At 43.6% G+C, this 21,262-nt stretch overlaps 1 protein-coding gene across 2 annotated transcripts in view; it reads right to left on the reverse strand.

Annotated features, from left to right (window-relative positions):
• LOC109915515 (dynein light chain Tctex-type 1-like) overlaps positions 1–11,371 on the reverse strand; it is a 28,834-nt gene extending 17,463 nt beyond the window's left edge. Inside the window, exons 1-3 of one of the 2 annotated variants that reach the window (XM_020515149.2) lie at positions 11,247–11,371; positions 2,337–2,378; positions 2,128–2,251 (exon numbers count right to left, since the gene is read on the reverse strand). In XM_020515149.2, coding sequence (XP_020370738.1) covers positions 2,128–2,251; positions 2,337–2,378; positions 11,247–11,273 — 193 coding nt within the window. In that variant the 5' untranslated portion in view covers positions 11,274–11,371. The remainder of the gene's footprint in view (positions 1–2,127; positions 2,252–2,336; positions 2,379–11,246) is intronic. The other variant, XM_020515150.2, reaches the window with a different exon arrangement.
• Between the last annotated feature and the right edge of the window lie 9,891 nt (positions 11,372–21,262).

Consider the following 21,262-nt stretch of genomic DNA (forward strand, 5'->3'; position numbering starts at 1 on the left):
CATGATACCTAAATGATATAGATGAAAATGTGTTAAGTAAGTTTGTAGATGACACTGAAATCCAGAGTACCAGCTTCTGTACCTGAGAGCACTTCGAGCACATATTGTTGCAAAGTTGGGTAGAGTACTTGTGGATTGGGAGGCAGAAAGTTGGAATTTGGTGTTTGGAAAATGCTGGGCGGCGGGAAGCATAGCGTGGTTCCTTTAAAAGATAATATGCTTTTTCTGTGATTAGAGATTTAAATGGATGTCTGTGAGCAGCAGCTTGAAAGTTTGCAAGTACACAGAGAGCACCCGAATTGAAACATATGTATCAAAAGGCCATACAGTTAGCAGGCCAAGCAGCAGTTTTACTAAGACAACAAGCTTTTGAATTTAGCCAATCAATTTGAACCAGGCACTTAGATACTAAAACTCAATTAAATTTGGACAAAGCCAAATGCCATTCACCAGAGTTAGCAGCCCTCAGCTCTAAGGAGAGAATCGTTGGCTCTCACAGCCTCCTCTATGTGTTAGACAAAGCATCATCTAAATAACAAAGATACCCATCGTACAACTCGTTAATATTCCTGACAAAAGAATCGACGGAGGAGGCACAGAACATTCTGGAAGACTCGTAACCTTGGTGTAACTTCAATAGACTAAATTCTTTTTTATATAAATGGGACTTGTATTTATTGAAAAAGCATACCATTAGAATTTTGTTTTATTTGGGAATAGTTAGTAGTTAGATGGGATTTATTTAGTTTGTTAGTAGTTTAGTTAATTTTACACTCTTAGAGTTAGATAAATAAATGGTTACTTGTTGATTTTAAAGTTAGTGTCAGGGATTTATTTTATTTAACCACTAGAAGTGTTGAAAGGCAGGTAACACCACTTTTCACACTTCTTTTTTCAGATTAAAGGGCGAGGTCTCTTTAGTTTTAGCTCTCTGACAGGGTTCAACATCCCTTTATAACAATATAGTCATCTGAGACACTGACAGTATCCAAGACTCCCAACATATGACAAGCTACACATTCTGCACTACTGTCCTATCCTGACATGTCTTAAATTTGCTTAAATCTGGATACGGATAATAAATAACTTTTCCCAATAAATAATACCTTTTCTTTTAGCTTCAACTTTTTAAACGCAGTCCCTAATGTTAATTACTCACCAACCAATTTTTTCTACTTTCCTGAGATAGGACTCTTTGATTTTCTCTTTAAACTCATTGCGCTGTTTGAAAAGCTGTTCTTCACATCTCCGGAGCTGACTGCTTCCTGAAGGTGACTGTCAGGCCTCATTCCCATGCTCTCCTTTACCCTTTCCTGATGCTGAGTATTCCTCGCAGGTCCAGAGCTGACTGCTTCCCGAAGGTGAGAAGTTAGTTGTTACTTTTTTCACCTTGAACTTTGTGATAGTCAGCCTGATCCTTATTTGCATTATGAACCCAGCATCTGTCATATGCGGCCTAAATTAGTTTCATTTTATTCTCTCCTTCATGATCCAGGAACCTCTGGCTTTATTTGATCTTTCTGCCATTTGTGAATGTATCTTGACTGTGCCTGAACAATCTCCTCTGTAAAAGGTACTGAATTGTTTAATTATTATTTTGCTCGTCAATCTTAGATTCAAACCTGATCTCATCTCAGTGAAATTGGCCTTCTCCCATTTAATTATTTCATTCTGGATTGTCCTTCATCTTTTTCTAACGTTATCTATGCGGACATCTCCCAAGGCTCATCAGTGGGCCTTGACAGTCAAACAGTCTCTTAACTGTGCTGATTTAAATTCTCAGATTAACATCTCCTTGACTAAAGTACCAGATGGTTAACAAAAAAATCACAGTCCTGCAAGAAATGATTTCTTTTGAGGGTGGCCTTGGTAGAAGTGAGAAGAAGAGGAAGGAAAAAGAGATGTTCTTTTCAGTACAATACTCAAACACTATGTTGCCTTTTGTAACATACTGTTACAAAGAGTCAACTAGTCCTCAGTGATAAGATAACAAATAAGCAACACAAAGGATGCACTGTAAGACATTTGCAGAGCTAGCGCAACCTTATACCAGGGTCATAAGTACTAAATATGATGGCTGAGTATACTTCAGTCTCACTGAGTCATCCAACTATTTATAACACTTACCAATATACTTGAAGGGTTTTCCCAACTTAGTGAGCTGGCTCAGACACAGTTCCACCACACTTGTTGTCCACTGACTAACTCTGCTAGGCTGATATGCATTTCCACCAATTGCAGCCTCTATTGACTGCAAGTAATAGAAAACTGGTAAGTTTTCACAGCTAAGTGTTGAAAAGTTAGTTAGAACTGAATTATTTTCAATAACAACTTACCTCTTTAATAATGCCACTAATTTCGTCAACAATAAAGGCAGTCTCAAGAGGGAAAAAAAAGTTTAATTTTAGACTTAATATCTTTCTAAAATGCTCTTACATAAGAAATCTATTCATTGTACAGTCACCTGAAAATCATTCATGATGCAAGAAAATATTATAGATAGACTATGGCATAGCTGATGAGCACCTTGCATTTTCTGGTTTCAGAGCACATTGTTCAAACCCTGATTAATAACCATAGCCAGCGAATGGGTAACCTCATTACTAGACTTGAGAGTTCAAAATCCCACAACCGCTGGGGAATTTAAACACAGTTAATAAATAAACTTGGAATTAAAGCTGGTTGCAGGATAATGACCAGACTGTAGTAAGAATCCAAGTACACAAACGCCCTTAAGAAAGGAAAGGAAATGTGCCATGTTTAACCACTCTGGCCTATGTCTGATTCCAGATTATTCAAAGTCACTGATTCCTAACTGGCCTAGCTAATACTAGGCCTGGAACCAGCTGAATGGCTCCTACAGAATTTGACACTGACTTGATGTCCTGATAGATTTGTTACATCATAGTGATGGTAATTCTGTATTTTCAGACAACATAATAAAATCTGAAAATACATGTTAAGGCACAGTCCTGCTTCATTATCAATTTGAAGAATCTTGCATAACATTTCCAAACCTTCTCTATCCAGCAGAAATAATCACAATGCTTAGAACATTGAACAGTACAGAACAAGAATGGGCCCTTTGGCCCCAAGATGTTGTGCTGAACATGATGCCAAATTAAACTAATCCCTTCTGCCTGCCCTTGGTCCATATCCCTCCATTCCTTGTATATTCAATTTCTTATCTAAAAGTCCCTTAAACGCTCCTATCGAATCTGCCTCCACCACCTCTGGCAGTGCATTCCAGACTCCTACCACTCTCTCTAAAAAAAACTTGTCCCTCACATCTCCTTTGAAATTTCCCCCTCTCACCTTAATTGCACACCCCTCAGTACCAGACATTTCAACTCTGGGAAAAAGATTCTGACCATCAATCTCAACTATGCATCTCATACTTTTATAGACTTCTATCAAGTCTCCCCTCAGCCCCCACCACTCCAGAGAAAACAACTTGAGTCTTTCTAGCTTCTCATAGCTCAAACCCTCTAATCCAGGCAGCATCCTGGTGCTCTTCTGCACCCTCTCCACAGCCTCCACATCCTTCCTGTAATGCGGCGACTAGAATTGAATGCAATACTCTAACTGTAGCCTAACCAAAGTCCTATAAAGCTGCAACATAACACCCTGGCTCTTGTACTCAACTCCCTGACCAATTAAGGCAAGCATACCATATACCTTCTTTACCATCCAATCTACCACAAGATCCTCTGTACATCAGTGTTTGGTTTTGGTTATTCATATCACAGAATTATTAAGAGAACTGGAAGCAATTCGACCCATCATGCTTGCATAAATAAAGAAGTCACCCAGTGCCATTCCTCTGCCTATTCCCTGTAACCCTGCACGTACTTCCATTTCAGATGATAATCCAATTCTTTCTTGAATGCTGCAATTGAGTATGCTCTCATCACACTCTCAAGCAATGCATCTTAACTACCATGTGAAGACGTTTCCCCTCAGGTATCTTTTCTTTGTCAGCTTCCTTAAATCTATGCTGTCTTGTTCTTGATCCCCATGACTGGGCAAACTGTGTTTTTTCTCCTGTCTACTTTTAAAACCCTTCATGATTTTGAATATGTTTATCAAATCTCCTTTTAACCTTCTCTTCTCCAAGGAAAAGAGTCCCAACTTCACCAATCTGTTTACCAAAGTTCCTCATCCCAGAAAAAAATTCTTGTCACATGGGGTGGAAAGGTGGGATGCATGTGGGATTGCAATGGAGTTAATGGGATTGTGGGATTGTGGGATTGGAGGGGATGGAGTTGTTGTGGGATTGATGGGGAGGGTTTGTGGGATCAGTGAGGAGAAATGGGTTGAAGGATTGAGGAGGACATGGAGATTGTGGGATTTGGAAATGGAGGGGAGTTGCAGAATTGGTGTGGAAATCAGGTTTCAGGTTTGAGGGGTAGAGACGGGGTGGTTGCAGGATTGAGGGTGAAAGATGGGGCAAGTTGTAGGATTGGGGAAGGGAGAGTCAAAGGGGTCAAAGAGATTTGCAGCACAGAGAAAAAGACCTTTGCCCCATTGCATCCACACCGGTCAAAAACAACTTTCTAACTATTATGATCCCATTTTTCAGCACTTTGATACATATCCTTGTATATCGTGGCATTGCAACTGCACTTGCAATTACATCCTCAAATGTTATAAGGGTTCCTGCCTTCTACCATCCTGACAGATAGTGAATTCCAGGTTCTCTCCACAATCTGGGGAAAAATGCTTTTCCTCACATCTGCCCTAAACCTTCTGCTCCTTACCTTAAATCTATGCCCTAGTTATATCCCACTCTGTCAAGGGAACAGTTCCATTCTAGCTACCCTACTTATGCCCTTTATATCTTTACATGTGCTAATTGTGTCCCTTCTCAATCTCCTCTGCTCTAAGGAAAACAATCACAGTCTGACCTATCGATCTTTTTAACTGCAACTTTCCAGGCACGCAACGTCCTGGTAAATCTCCTCTGCACCCTCTGCTAGCTGTGATAGCATGTGCGCTATAACATCTCTCCTGTAATGTGGATTCCAGAACTGCACACAATAATCTAGCTGTGGCTGAACCAATGTTTTATACAGTTCCAGCAGAACGTCCTTGCTCTTCAACTCTATGCCTCGATTAATAAATGCCATATGCATTCTTAACCACTTTATCTATCTGTTCTGATACCTGAAGGGACAGGTGTACATACCTACCAAGATCCCTATGATCCTTGGTGCTTCCCAGGATTGTACTGTTCGACAAACATTCCCCTGCCTTGTTTGTCCTGCCCAAATACATCACCTCATATTTATCTGGACTGAGAGATGGTTGGGTTGTGGAACTGGGAGGGAGAGAGGGGTGTCTGCAGGATTGGAAGGAGAGGCAGTGGGGGAGTGGAGGAGGGGTTTGTTTTAAAGGATTCGGAGGGAGATGGGGGGTGGATTGGGTAGTAATGATAGATTGCGTAGACGAGGTGAGAAATGGTAAAATAGAGGGCAAGGTTGGGAGCAGAAAGATTGGGGAAATAGAGTTGTGGAAATGAGGAAGGAGATTGCGGGGGGGGTTGTGAAATTGGGTGGGTAGAAAAAGGATTGCAGGACTGTGAGAAGAAATTTGAGGTTTGCTGGATTGGGGAGATGGGATATTGCAGGGTGTGCAAGGAGAAGACAATGGGGTGTTGGGATTGTTGGGGATATTGTGAGAATGAGGGATTGTGGGGGCGCAATTGGGGCTGTGGGATTGGGGGGCAGAGATTGTGGGGGTTGCAGCATTGGAGTGTAGAGATAGGGGAAGGATTGTGGGATTGCAAGTAGGTGGCAATGGGTCTTGGACGGGTGATGTGGTTGCGGGGGAAAGGGAAATGTGGATTATGAGAGTGAGGTGGGGTCTGGGGAATGGAGTGGAGGATTGTTAAGGGAAGGTTATGATTTTGGGAGATTTAGAAGAGGGAGACTTGGGGAAGATTGGAGCAGGGCAGGAAGATGAAGAGTTGGGTGAGGGAAGAAGGGTTTGGAGGCGCAGGGTGAAGTATGGGAAAAGAATTGGAGGTATGTGTGGCAGGGAGGGGGGGGGAAGGAAAGTTGAGGGAGGGTAGGGGAGCAGAGAGGAGGGAGATTTGGGGGGAGTGTGCAGGGGGAAAGGAGATTTGGGCGAGTTTGGTTGGTGGGGGTGTTGAGGAAGGAGGAGGAGGGTGAGTTGGGTAGGGTTAGGGAGATTTTGTGTTGAGTGAGATATTAATAGGTTAACTGCGCAAAATCTTGGCAAATACAGTCTAATTTGGGAAAATGTGAAGTTGTTCATTTAGGAAATTACTATTATTTAAAGAGAAAAGTGGCAGAAAGATGCAACACAAAGTTGCTTAGGGGTACTTGTGCATGAAACACAGAATGTTATCACACAGATGAACCAGGTAATCAGGAAGCTAATGAAATGTTCACCCTTATTTCAAGCGAGTGAGAGTATAAGCTTCTTAAGAATCTTATATGTTTCAATGAGATCAACTCTCATTCTTCTAAACTCCATTGAGTAGAGTCCCAACCTGTTTAACTTTTGCTTATAAGACAATCCCTCCATACCAGGTAAAAACAGAAAGAACTGTGGACGTTGTAAATCAGGAACAAAAACAGAAGTTGCTGGAGAAGCTCAGCAAGTCTGGAAGCATGTGTGAAGAAAAAAAATCACAGTTGATGTTTCAGGTCCAGTGACCTCAGTTCTGAGGAACAGTGGTGGTGGTAGAGTGGCTCAGTGGCTAGCACTGCTGCTTCATGGTGCCTGGGACCCAGGTTCAATTCTACCCTCGGGTGACTGTCTGTGTGGAGTTTGCACATTCTCCTATGTCTGCGTGGGTTTCCTCCCACAGTCCGAAGATGTGCAGGCTAGGTGGATTGACCATGCTGAATTGCCCATAGTGTTCAGGGATGTGTAGATTAGGAGGATGGGTCTGGGTGGGATGCTCTGAGGGTCAGTGTGGACTTGTTGGGCCGAAGGGCCTGTTTCCACCCTGGAGGGATTCTATGATCTATGCTGCCAGACCTGCTGAGCTTTTCCAGCAACTTCTGTTTTTGTTTCCTCCATTCCAGGGATTATTCTAGTGGGCCTTCTCTGAATTGCCTCCAATGAAATCATATTTTTCCTTCAATAAGGGGACCAAAACTGCTCACGGTATTCCAGACGTGGTCCCACCTTATACAGTTACAGTAAGACTTTCCTACTGTTCCTGGGCAGAACGGTGGCCAATGTTCAGCACAGCTGACTCACAACATCAGGGATCCAGGTTCGATTCTACCTTGAGCGACATTCTCCCTGTGTCTGCGTGGGTTTCCTCCAGGTGCTCCGGTTTTCCTCCCACAGTCCAAAGATGTGCAGGTTAGGTGGATATCTATGTTAAATTATCCATAGTGTCTGGGGATGTGTAGGCTAGGTGGATGCGCCTAGAGAAATTTCAGGTTGCAGGGATAGGGTAGGAGGGTGGGTCAAGGTGGGATGCTCTTTGGAGACTTGGTGTGACTCGATGGGCTGAATGGTCTGTTTCCACACTGTAGGGATTCTATGATACTCTAACTCTCTTGAATTAAGGGCCAACATTCCTGATTACCTGCTTCACCTGTGTGCTAGCTTTCAGCGTTTCATGCACAAGTACCCCCAAGTAACTTTGTGTTACTCTGTTCCTCAGTTTCCTTTTCCTAAATGAACAACTTTGCATTTTCCCCAATTTGACACTATTTGCCAACTTTTTGCGCAGTTAACCTATTAGTATATTACCCAACACAAATCTCCCTCTCCCACCCTACACAACACCCCCACCAACCAAAATTCCTCAAATATCCTTTCCTCCTGTACACTCTCCCAAATCTCCCTCCACACTGCCTTCCCACAAATCTCCCTCCCACTCCTGACTCAAATCCACCCCCAAACTCCGTCCCCTCTGCTCCCATACCCTACCTCAACTCTCCTTCCCTATCTTCCCCTTACACATCTCCCCAATTCTCCTGTGATACCTCTCCCTTGTCCCTCCACTCCCCTTCTTCCCTCACCCAACTCTTTATCCCACTGCCCATTCCAATCTTCCCCAGTCTCTCTCCCATAAATCTCCTAATATCTTCCCCAACAATCCTCTACCCCACTCTTCAGAACCCCCTCAACCTCATAATTCACCTCCACCTCGATTATCCCCTCCCCACCCATTGATTCTTTCCTTCCTCTAAGAGCCCTTTTACCTTTAGAAACCCCTTCCGCCATCCTATACCTTCACACCTAATCCCACAAGTCCCCCATCTCCTGCTTCCATTACTGCAACCCTCTAAACCCCCACCCACTGCATCTCCCTCCCAAACCCCCCACCCATTTGCATCCAATCCTAACTCTTTCCACTGTCCTGTTAAACTACAACTGCACCCATCCCTGCCAGCCCCTTGTCTCCCCACATCTCCCGTTCCCAAAGCTGCAATACCACTCATCTTCCCAACCAATCCTGCAACCTTCATCACCTTACCAATATCCCTTGCCACCTGTTTCCAATCCCACAACCCTGCCCCATCCCTACACCCCAATGCGGCAACCCACACAATCTCTGTTTCCCCAATCCCGCAACCCCAATTGTGCCCCCATATTTTCACAACACCCTCATCTCCCCAACAATCCCAAAACCCTATCGTCTCTCTCCCACACGCCCTGCAACATTCCCATCTCCATAAATCCAGCAACCCGCAAATTTCCTCCCACAATTCTGCAACCCCCATTTCTACCCACCAAATTTCACCACCCCACGTCTACCTCCTCATTTCCACAACTCCACTTCCCCAATCTTTCCCCTCCCAACCCCATCCTACATTTTACTGCCTCCCAACTCTCCTATACAATCCACCATCACTCCCCAACCTCCCTCCCTCCCAATCCTTCAACATCACCCCATCCTCCACTACCCCGCCAACATCTCTCCTTTCAATCCTACAATCACCCCCCTCTCCCTCCCAATCCCACAACCCATCCATCTCGTGGTCTGAATACATGTGAGGTGATGTACTTGGAGAGAACAAGGCAGGGGAACATATGAAGAACAGTATGACCCTGAGAAGCATCAAGGATCATAAGGACCTTGGTGTGCATGTACACTTGTCCCTTCAGATATCAGAACAGATAGATAAAGTGATTAAGAATGCATAAGGCCTTTATTCGTGATGGCATAGGGTTGAACAGCAAGGAGATTTATGCTGGAACTGTATAAAATGTTGGTTTGACCACAGCTAGATTGCTGTATGCAGTTAGCATCTGAATCATTGAATCCCCACAGTGAGGATACAGGCCATTCAGCCCAACAAGTCCACACTGCCCCTCCAAACAGCATCCCACCCAGACCCATCTCCCTACCCCATCCCTGTAACCCAACATTCTCCATGGCTTAATGCACCTAACCTACACATCCCTGTACACTACGGGCAATTTAGCATGGCCAATCCACCTAACTTGCACATCTTTAGACTGTGGGAGGAAACCAGAGCACCCAGCAGAAACCCATGCAGGGAATATGCAAACTCCACACAGTCAATCATCTGAGGTTAGAATTGAACCCAGGTCTCTGGCACTGTGAGGCAGCAGTGCTTAACCACTGAACCACTGTGCCACCCCCAACTACAGATCTGGAATCTACATTATAGGAGGAATGTGATAGCACTGCAGAGGGTGCAGAGATTCACCAGGATGTTGCCTGCCTGGAAGGTTGCAGTTAGGAAGAGAGATAGGACAGAATGAGATTAGTTTCCATTGAGCAGAGGAGATTAAGAGAGGCCATGGTTGAAATATATAAAGTTATAAAGGTCATAGATAGGGTAGACAGGAAGGAACCTTGACAGACCGACATGTGACTAGGGCATAGATAAGGGACAGAAGGTTTAGGGGAGATATGAAGAAAAGCTCTTTCACCCACATTGTGGAGGGAACCTGGAATTCACTACCCGTACTATAGTAGAAACAGAAACTGTCATAACATTTAAGAAGTATTTAAATGTGCAACTGTGATACCAAGGCATATAAGGATTTGGACCAAGTGCTGAAAAATGGGATCATTAATAGTCAGATGGTTATTTTTGACTGGCATGGATGCAATGGGGCAAAGGGCGTTTTTTCCCCACTGCAGATCTCTATGGCCCCATGACTCTCCCTTCTCCAATCCTACAACATGCCCATCTCTCACCCTGAATCCTGCAACCTCTCATCTCTACCCCTCAATCCTGCAACCTGATCTCCACACCTATTCTGCAACTCTCCCTCCATTTCCCAATCCCACAAACCCTCACTCATGTGCTCCTGAATCCTGCAACTCATCTCCCCCCACTGATCGCACACTCACCCATAAATCCCACAACCCCACTAATTCCATTGCAACCCACAACCACACGCCCCCGTCTTACTACTTCCCAATCCCGCAAATCCCCAACAATTCCCCTACAATCCTGCAACCCTCATCTCTACCCTGCCAATCTCGCTACAGCTCCATCTTTCCGCAATCTCTCACCCTAATCCTGCAACGGTTCATATCCCTCCCAATCCACCATCACCGATCTTCCGCCAATCTCTTCCCCAACGATCCCGCGATGCCTGCAAACCTTCACCTCCATAGCTTCCTTCCCCACATCGCCATCCCAAGAACTCCATCACTACCTTTTCTCTAGCTCCTCCTCTCCCTCTTCTCCCGTTGGTCCTATTTCCGTGCCTGACGTTGTCACTTTTTATGATTCTCAGAGACGATCAGACAACCAGTCCAACTCGTCCCTGCCTCCCTAACCTGTTCTTCCTCCCACCTATCCCCTCCTCCCACCCCAAGCCGCACCTCCATCTCCTACCGACCAACCTCATCCCGCCCCCTTGACCTGTCCGTCCTCCCTGGACTGACCTATCCCCTTCCTAACTCCCTACCTACACTCACCTTTCCTGGCCCCATCCCCGCCTCTACGACCTGTTTGTTTCCTCTCCTCTATCCCTCTTCTATCCGCCTCCCACTCTCTCCCTATTTATTTCAAAACCCCCTTCCCCTCCCCCTTTTCTGATGAAGGGTCTAGGCCCGAAACGTCAGCCTCTCTGCTCCTATGATGCTGCTTGGCCTGCTGTGTTCATCCAGCCCTGCACCTTGTTGTCTCAGATATCGAACTGCCTTCATTTCCCTCATACAGGAAACAACCTGTGACTCTCAGGTGCAAGACTAGTCATCTACCAGTTTCTGAATACTCTAGCAAGACGACTCACTTTACTATTAATCCCCATCCCTTACCCACCTCCTCTCCGCTCTGATATTCGTCCATTTTTCTAACGGTTTTATTTACGCACGCGTGATTTCCCGACAAAGATCATGCAATGGTCATTGGAAAGTCTCGCGGCAGGTAGATGACAGCGTGGTTTGTTAGTGGTAATCGAACGATTGAATTATGTCACACGTGTTTAGCTAAGCAAAGCAAATTTCTGTTCGCAGCTGGTGTAGGGAAAAAAGACAAATGGCTGGAAATACTTAGCATTTTGAAACAGGGAAATAAGCTGCAGTTATTAACTTAAAGTATTAAATTAAGTACGATTTCAAAAGGGATGTAGGAGTAGCGGGATCTGGATGGTGGTTGAGGATATGTCATTGAAGGTGACCAGATTGCATGTGTCTTTGATGTTTTATTTCATGCCCCGCCTAATCTCCGTTTAATCTATTGGAGACCTATAGACAACCCCCATCAACATTTACTGTCCTTTGGTATTGTCTCCACCAATACAGATTCCACATCATGACTTTCTGAGCCAGTATCGTTCCTCACAATTACATTGGTTTCATTCTTTACTAACGATGCTATCCCATCTTCTTAATTTGTTAATTCTAACTGTTGAATATCCCTGGGTGTTCAGCCCCCATCCCTGGTCGTCCTCAGCCATGTCTCTGTATTTGCAATGATATAAAAACACATGTATATCTGTTTGTACGTTTAATTTATCAACTTTATTGGGAATGCTCCATTCCGTAAGACACAATGCCTTTAAACCTGACCTGATCACCTTGTTATCACCTTCTTAGTTTTATTTTGCACTAAGGCCCCGCTTGTTTCTCACCCTTTTTTCTGCCTTCTACTTTTCCTTCTTAATTTTCTACCTTTCATCTCTGTCTTTGATCACCCTTTCTCTGTCTCAGTCTTCAGATTCCCATCCTCCTGCCATTCTAGCATGAACAAACAGTCTCCTGACGGCATTGGCCCCAGTTCTTCCCAGATGTAACCCAGAAATGATGCCAGGAATCTGCATCCCTCCCTGTACACTTCTTTCATTTTAATCTGATAAATCCTGTTATTTCTACATTTGTTAGCTCGTGACACTGGTAGTATCCATGAAATTACTGCCTTTGAGGTCCAACCATTTCAATTTACATGCTAACTCCCTAGACTCAGCTCGTAGGACCTCATTCCTTTTATGTCGTTCGTACCAATATGTACCGTGGCCAATGGCTGAATCAAGGGATATACAGCATTGGATTAGAAGATACAGGGAGGCTTATGACAGATACTGAGGGCTCAAAATGGCAGAGCCCTAGAGGAGTAGTGAATGCACATAAGGGAATTTAAAAAGGAGATTAGGAAAGTTAAAAGGGGACATGGTACTGGTAGGTTAAATAAAGAACAATCCTAAGTTGTTTCACAAATGCATTAAAGGATAACAAGAGAAATAGTAGAGCTCATTAAGAGCACAGCAGTAATTTGTGCATGGAGCAGTGATGTTATGGGAAAGTTCTGACTGATCTGGCAGGCTTAAAAGTGAATACATTTCTCGGGCCAGATGAAATATATGCCAGGTTGTTGAGTGAGGTTAGGTAAGAATTAGCAGGGGTGCTTGCAAAAAATTTCAATTCCTCTCTGGCCTCTGGAGAGGCACTGGAATTCTGCCAATGTGTTACTCTTATTTAAGAAGGCAGCAGGGAATAAATCAGGAAACTCTGGGCAAGTCAGTGTAACCTCAGTGGTGGGGAAACTTGGAAGCAGTTCTGAGGGACAGAATGAATCTGTGTTTGGAGAGGCAGAGGTTAATCAAGAACAATCTATTGTAAGGGGAGGTCATGTCTGACCAACTTGATTGAATATTTTGAAGAGGTGACCAGTTGTGTAGAAGAGTACAATGCTTTTGATGTTGACTGCTTTGATTTCAGCAAGGCTTTTGATAAAGTCCTACATGGGAAATTGACAGTGAAGGTAAGAGCCCATGCCAGCCAAGAAAATTTGGCAAATTGGACCCACAATTGGCTGAGTGACAGGAAGCCGAGGGTTATGGTTGAGGGATGTTTTTCCAGCTGGAAGTCTATGTCCAGTGGGGTCCCATGGGGATCAGTGTTGAGGCCTTGCTGTTTCTGGTGTGTATAATTGAATGTAGGTGCGTTCAACAATAAGTTTGCAGATGGTACAAAAATTGGTGGGATGGTTAATATTGAAGCATCCAGGATGACAGTATGTTTGTGCAATATACACCTCTCAAATCTCAAATCTCAAATTCAATGCAGTTACTGTATTATCTTCACCCTTACTCCAGTCCTTCGTTTCTGCATATACTTCCATATATCCAAAAATTACCACCTGGCAAACCAGTTCAACCTGACAAGATGGACAAGATGAAGAGTTGATGTCTGAAGATGCATCATTATCCTCAACTGCTAGCTCAGACACTGGCACTGTGTTTAGTTTAGAGAGCGGATCAGCATACAGTGAGTTAGGGACTAGGTCAGCTCCTTGGAGCAAGATTATAGATGAGTTCTATTACAGGGAACTGGAATGAATCCTTAGATGGAGGAGTATGCAGAGAATAGCAGCGTGGATACACACAAATATGCTTAGTGCCTTTAGAACATGGAACAGTACAGCACAGGAACAGGCCCTTCAGTCCACCATGTCTGTTTCAACTGTGATGCCATCCTAAACTAATCTGATCTGCCTGCGCATGGCTCATATCCCTCTATTCTCTCCATTTGTCTGACTGTCTTTGCAAGCCAGGCAGAAGCCATCTAATGTCTGAGAGCTGAGGTAGAAGCTCAGAATGTAGAACTAAGCAAATAGAAGGGTTGGTTAGAAGGCAGAAGGGAAATTTGGAAGGATGTGGTCAAGTTTCTTGATAAATACTTTGCACTTTCTTCACAGAAGAAGGGAACCGTACAGACATTGTAGTTAAGGAGAGGGAATGTGGACTATTGGATCGTATAATGGGAAAAGAAATATTTAGATTAGCGTCTTTGGAAGTGCCAGGCTGCTGAAACATGGCAACAAATAATGGAGGCTCTGACCATCATTTTCTAATTGCTTTAGCTACAAGTGTGGTACTTGAGGAGTGCTAATATTGCACCATCGTTTTAAGAGTGAAAAAGGATAGTCAACCTAACATTGTGGGCAAATTATTGAAAAAAATCTGTAATATTGTATAGTATTTAGTAAAGCATTGAATATTCAACATAGATTTGTCACGAGGAGGTCATATTTGACTAACTAGATTAAATATTTTGAGTATCCATTGACAGCAGATTTGATGTTGTCTACATGAGTGTAGCAAGAATTCTGACAAAGTTGCATATGTTTGACTGGTCAGTATGGTAGGAGTCCTTAGGATTGATGGGCAAGTGGCTCTGTTGAAGAAAGCAAAGGATGCAGTCAACAGATATGAGTATGACCAGTAGGCAATCTCCAGTGGAGTTCTGTTGCGTTCATCCCACTGTCTCTTGTCGTGGTCTATGTCAAAATTTTAGACTTAAGTGTAGGAAACCCTAATTTAGGAAGTTTGTTAGTGATACAAAGGTTAGTTGCATTGCTGACAATGGGAAAGGGATCTGGAGACTGCAGGAAGATATGATTTGACCACGTTGATAGAAAAGTGGGAAAAAAAAGGTTCCTTCAGAGAAATAGGATTTTTGTATTTGAGGAGAACAGACAAATGCAAGGGAATACACAATAAAGGTAGAATATACTAGTCTGAAAATGTCTGATCTCATCTGAGCTCGGAAGCTAAGGGGACTTGAGCCTTGTTAGTGCTTGGATGGAGGACTCTCTGGGAATGCTTGGACCCCTCTTGTGGCACAGTAGTAGTGTCCCTACCCCTAGTCTGGGGGGCTGGGGTTCAAATCCCATCTGCTGAACAGGTTGATTAGGGGAAAAAAAAGGTAAATGGTAGGATATTGCAAAGGGTAAAAGAAAGGTGGAGCTTGGAGAACCTGTGCACAGATTCCCAAAAACAGCACAGATAGATAAGATAAGAAGGCATATGGAACATAGAACAGTACAGCACAGTACAGTCCCTTCGGCCCACGATGTTGTGCTGACCTATTATCGTACTCTAAGGAGGGTGGAGAGAAGTGGAGGAACAATATTAGAGGGTTTTTTCAGAGAAGCCACAGTCTAAGATGTTCAGAGACAGCTGGTATAGAGCAATGATGTATCAATGCATTGTCCATTTCTGTTATAGAGTCATAATATCTCAAATTAATCTAGTCCCATTTGCCAGCATTTGGCCAATATCTCTCTAAACCCTTCTCATTCATGTACTTTTAAATATTATAATTGTAGCCGCCTCCACCACTTCCTCTGGCAGCTCATTCCATACATGCACCACCCTCTGTCTGAAAAAGTTGTCTGTCAAGTCTCTTTTAAATTTTTACCTCTCACCTTAGACCTATGCCCTCTAGTTTTGGACTTCCCTACCCTGGGAAAAAGACCTTGGCTGTTCACCCCATCCTAACAGGAGGAGAGGAGGAATGGAGGTGAAATTCAGATCATACGCTGTGTGAGACACTTCAACAAATTTCTCTTCTTCTAGCAGCCTGTCAGAGTCAGGATACAGCCAATGGTAACAACTTGCACTGTGGCGTCTTTTAATGCGGGAGGTTACTACGTTGCAGCTGTCCCAGGGTTCTGACTGACCAAGCATGCCTCCAACAAGGTGTTTCATCTGGTGGGCGATACTTATGTTATGTCCCCTGATATACAAAACTGAGCATGGATATCAAGGTATTGAAGAGTTCCACAGATATTTATTAGAGCTAACTAATGTGTATGAACGTTACATTCCGCAGGCGCCACAGCATCTGGGCTATTATTAAGCTAGCAAGTTACCCGTGGAGAGTCATGCTTCAAGTGATCTGAGGTAAAATGGAGTATGAAATCTTTAAACGCTGAGGGTATGACACAGAGATTATATCTTGAGCATGACTCTTAAAGGTACACTTATTCTTCCTTTACTTCTACCTCCTGTGCTCTTCCTCCTACATCATGCAAGGTGGTCACTGAGGGCCTGGTGCAAAGGACTTTGCTGTCATGATGCTGCATTATGAAGGACAGAACAGATACCTATGAATCTGAAGTCTTTTACTCTGGTGAGTATTAGAGGTGTCTTCTGAGCAATCATTGTTTCAGGATAACATTAGTCTACTCCATGATTTACCTGGTTGCAACATGGCTCTTCTTGTCGGGGAACCGTCCCTGTCTAGTAAAGTGCAAAGGGTATTCTCTAGCCCTGGATACAGCGAGTACCCCTTGTCACGGAGCAACAACTCTCTAGGTTGACTTGACATTGCCCGCGAAATTCTTTTAAAGTTTAGTTTCTGAGGTCCTGAAACAGAAATGTGATAATGATCAGGTAATAGTTTTGAGTAATTTTGATTGAGCAACAAATATAAGGTCTATCTCATAGATCATAGAGTCCCTACACTGTGGAAACAGGCCCTTTGGCCCAACAAGTCCACACCAACCCTCAGAGCACCAACCCAAACCCATCCCCCTATAACCCACCTAATCTACAATCTGATACAGATTGTGCAATCTGCTGCTGTATGTTAGTAGAAACTAGTTTATTCCATACCTATACATACTGCAAGTACATGCAAAATCTCTGACATCATCACAGTAGGTAATGTTACATTCAGTCTTCTGGAGTTTCACCTTTTATTTGTCACATCTTCTAAAACCACAACATTGATTAAAAAAAACAAAAATAATCCACAAACCAAGAGCTTTAAGTTGTGTAACAATATTCTCTGATAACTAGATGAACCACTGTATCTGACATTTCAATTTAATAAGCTAAGAACACAATTGGAGATTGTTTGTTTGTTTTTGAGTCAGAAGAAGCCAGGATAGAACCCAGTAGGACTAAAAATGCCAAAGATTAACTAATGGGTCCAGAAGGTCCAGGATGAGCTCCAGGAGACCGTCCAGAGAGATTGTATAAATTATAGCGTTTCAGGAAATTTTTGCAGGACTGCAGAAGGCTGGATAAAGTTCAGTGGCTCTGAAGGGTGTGAAAAAACATGTCTGGGATAAGATAGTTTGGGAGAAGATATATTTTTTATATATAAAAAGGCCGGAATCAGATCAATAAAAAATTGGAGAGGTCAAGGAAGGACATGTAGATTTCAAAAGACAGAATGTGAATGAATCAGAAATGGAATAAACCAACACCTTCCTTACTGAATTGAACTGGAACCAGGGCAATTCCCATACAGATTAACTGATAATGAGGGAGAAGTCCCTCACACAGCCACAGGACAAAACAGCAGAAAGTAGCCAGCTTCGTGTGAACCAGGGTGTCCCAAAGTTCAATGGACATAACAGGGACTGGCCCATTCCTACTGTTGCTGACTTAGAGTCACAGAATCATAGAGATATACAGCATGGAAACACACCCTTCAGTTTAACTCGTCCATGCCAGCCAGATAACCTATATAAATATAGTCCCATTTGCCAGCATCTGGCCTATTTCCCATCTTGATCAGATGGGCCAATGGGCCAAGAAGTGGCAGATGGAGTTTAATTTAGATAAATGTGAAGTGCTGCATTTTGGAAAGGACTTATACATTTAATGGTAAGGTCTTCGGGAATGTTGCTGAACAACATTCACTTGGACTGCAGGTTCATAGTCCCTTGAAAATGGAGGTGCAGGTAGATAGAATAGTGAAGAAGGCGTTTGGTATGCTTGCCTTTATTGGTTACTGCATTGAGTATAGGAGTTGAAAGGTCATGTAGCAGCTGTACAGGACAGCGGTTAGGCCGCTTTTAGAGTATTGCATGCAATTCTGGTCTCCCTCCTATAGGAAGGATGCTGTGAAGCTAGAAAGAATTCAGAAAAGATTTATGAGGATGTTGCCAGGGTTGGAGGGTTTGCGCTATAGGGAGAGTCTGAATAGGCTAGGGCTATTTTCCCTGGAGAGTGGGGGGCTGAAAGTCACATGACACCAGGTTATAGTCCAACAGGTTATTTGAAATCACAACCTTTCAGACCGCTGCTCCTTCATCCGGTGGTTTCATATAAACCTGTCGGACTATAACCTGGTGTCATCTGACTTCTGACTTTGTTTTTAATGTATGTATAGAATGCCTTGGGATTCTCTTTAACCCTACTTGCCAAGGTCATTTCATGGCCCCTTCTTGCTCTCCTAATTCTCAGCTTGAATTCTTTCCTACTTTCTTTATATTCCTCTCGGACACTGTCTCGGACACTATAACCTGGTGTCGTGTGGCTTCTGACTTTGTCCACCCTAGTCCAACGCCAGCACCTTCACATCATGGCTACACTAAAAATAAGGGGATAACTAGGGCGAAGGTAGGACCACTTAAGGATCAAGGTGGGAACTTGTGCTTGGAGGCTGAGGATGTGGGTGAGATCCTAAATAAAAATTTGCGTCAATATAAACCCAGGAGAGAGATATGGAGGATAATGAGATTTGTGTGGAGCATGCTAATGGGCTAGGGCATTTTGAGATCAAGAAAGAAGTGGTATTGGGTCTCTTGAAGAGCATTAAGGTGGATACGTCCCCAGGGCCCGATGGTGTCTACCCCAAGTTTTTGAGAGAGGCAAGAGAGAAGTTTGCTGGGGCCTTGACCAAGATTTTTGTACCCTCATTAGCCATCGGAGAGGTCCTAGAGGACTGGCGAGTAGCTAATGTTGTTCCTGTGTTCAAGAAGGGAAATAGGTATAATCCAGGAAACTAGAGACTAGTGAGTCTCACAGCAGTGGTTAGGAAGCTATTGGAGGGAATGTTTAGGGATAGGATTTACATGCATTTGGAAAAGAATGTCTTAATTAGGGACAGTCAGCATGGCTTTGTGCAGGGCAAGTCATGTCTTAGTAACTTGAATGAATTTTATGAGGAGGGTAGAGCAGTGGATGTTGGCTGCATAGATTTTAGTAAGACTTTTGACAAGGTTGCTCATGATAGGCTCATTCAGAAGGTTAAGATGCATGCGATCTATGGTGACTTGGCTGCATGGATTCAGAATTGGCTTGCCCATAGAAGACAGAATGTAGTGGTGGAAGGGTGTTTTTCAGACTGAAAGTCTGTGACTAGTGTTCCACAGGGATCTGTACTGGGACCTCTGCTGTTTGTAATATATATAAATTACTCAGATGAAAATGTAGATGCATTGGTAAGTAAGTTTGCAGACGATACAAAGATCGGTAGAGTTGTGGATAGTGTAGAAGGTTGTCAAAGGATACAGTGGGATATAGATCCGTTGCAGATATGGGTGGAGAAATGGCAGATGCAGTTTAATGCAGGTAAGTATGAAGTGCTGCACTTTGGGAGAAGGAAAAGTATACAGTTAATGGCAGGATACTGAACAACATTGATAAATAGAGGGATCTTGGGATTCAAACCCAAAGCTCTCTGAAAATGGCCATGCAAGTAGATAGAGTGGTAAAGAAGGCATATGGCATGCTTGCCTTTATTGGTCAGGGAATTGAGTGCAAGAGTCAGAATGTCATGTTGCAGCTTTATGAGACTTTCGTTAGGCCACACTTAGAGTATTGCATTCAATTCTGGTTGCCACATTATAAGAAGGATGTGGAGGCTTTGGAGAGGGTGCAGAAGAGGTTTACCAGGGTTAGAGGGCATAAACTATAGGGAGAGACTGGAAAAACTCAGGTTTGTTTTTTCTGGAGCAGCGGAGGCTGAGGGGAGACTTGATAGAAGTCTATAAAATTATGAGATGCATAGATAGAATTGACAGTCAGAATCTTTTTCCCAGAGTTGAAATATCTAAAACTAGGGTGATGCATTTAGGGTGAGAGGGGGAAAGTTCAAAGGAGATGTGAAAGTCAGGTTTTTTACACAGAAACTGGTAGGAGTCTGGAATATGCTGCCAGGGGTGGTAATAGAAGCAGGTACGATAGGGACATTTAAGAGACTTTTAGATAAGCACATGAATATGCAAGGAATGAGGGGATATGGACCAATTGCAAGCAGAAGAGATTAGTTTAATTTGGCGTCATGTTCGACACAACATCATGGGTTGAAGGGCCTGTTTCTGTGTTGTATTTTTCTTTGTTCTATGTTATATGCTGTAAAACAAAATCACAGATGGTGTGAGCAGAGGGATGCCATGAGCCTCTTAGTTTTGGCTGTACTGCTGTATAGAGACCAAAATGCTTTGACAATTTTCTGGAAAAGTTCAAAGCGACAAATGCCATGTTAGTCTGCTGGAGTTCCTCTTTCAGACCTTCAATGTAAAAATCATTCGCAAGTATTTTTTTTCTGTGATGTCATTGCTGTCGTGTCTAATACCGGCACTTCCATATCATAGGTTAGGTGGATTAGCTATGGGGAATGCAGGGTTATAGGGATAGTGTAAGGGGTGGGTCTGGTAGAATGCTCTTTGGAGAATTGGTGTGGACTCAATGGGCTGAATCGCCTGTTTCCACACTGTAGGGATTCTATGATTTGAGCTATGTAGATAAGGTAGACAAGAAGGAACTGTTGCCGTTGATGGAGGGATATGTGACCAAAGGCATAGATTTAAAGTAAGGGACAGGAAGCCTAGAGGGGATGTGAGGAAAATGCTTTTCATCCAGAGGGTGATTAGAATCTGGAATTCACTGTCTGCAAGGTTGGCAGAGGTAGAAACCCTCAATATTTAAGAAGTAGGCATACTAAGCAATGGGACTGGTTATGGAAAGGGTTTAGAATAGTTGGGTGAGAGAGATAGTAGGAACTGCAGATGCTGGAGAATCCGAGACAACAAGGTGCAGGGCTGGATGAACACAGCAGGCCAAGCAGCATCATAGGAGCAGAAAGGCTGACGTTTCGGGCCTAGACCCTTCATCAGAAAAGGGGGAGGGGAAGGGTGTTCTGAAATAAATAGAGAGGGAGTGGGAGGCGGATAGAAGATGGATAGAGGAGAGGATAGGTGGAGAGGAAACAGACAGTTAAAGAGGCGGGGATGGAGCCAGTAAAGGTGAGTGTAGGTGGGGAGTTGGGGAGGGGATAGGTCAGTCCAGGGAGGACGGACAGGTCAAGGGGGCG

The sequence above is a fragment of the Rhincodon typus genome, chromosome 9 (genome assembly GCF_021869965.1).
Source record: "Rhincodon typus isolate 14 chromosome 9, sRhiTyp1.1, whole genome shotgun sequence".
Classification (NCBI taxonomy): domain Eukaryota; kingdom Metazoa; phylum Chordata; class Chondrichthyes; order Orectolobiformes; family Rhincodontidae; genus Rhincodon; species Rhincodon typus.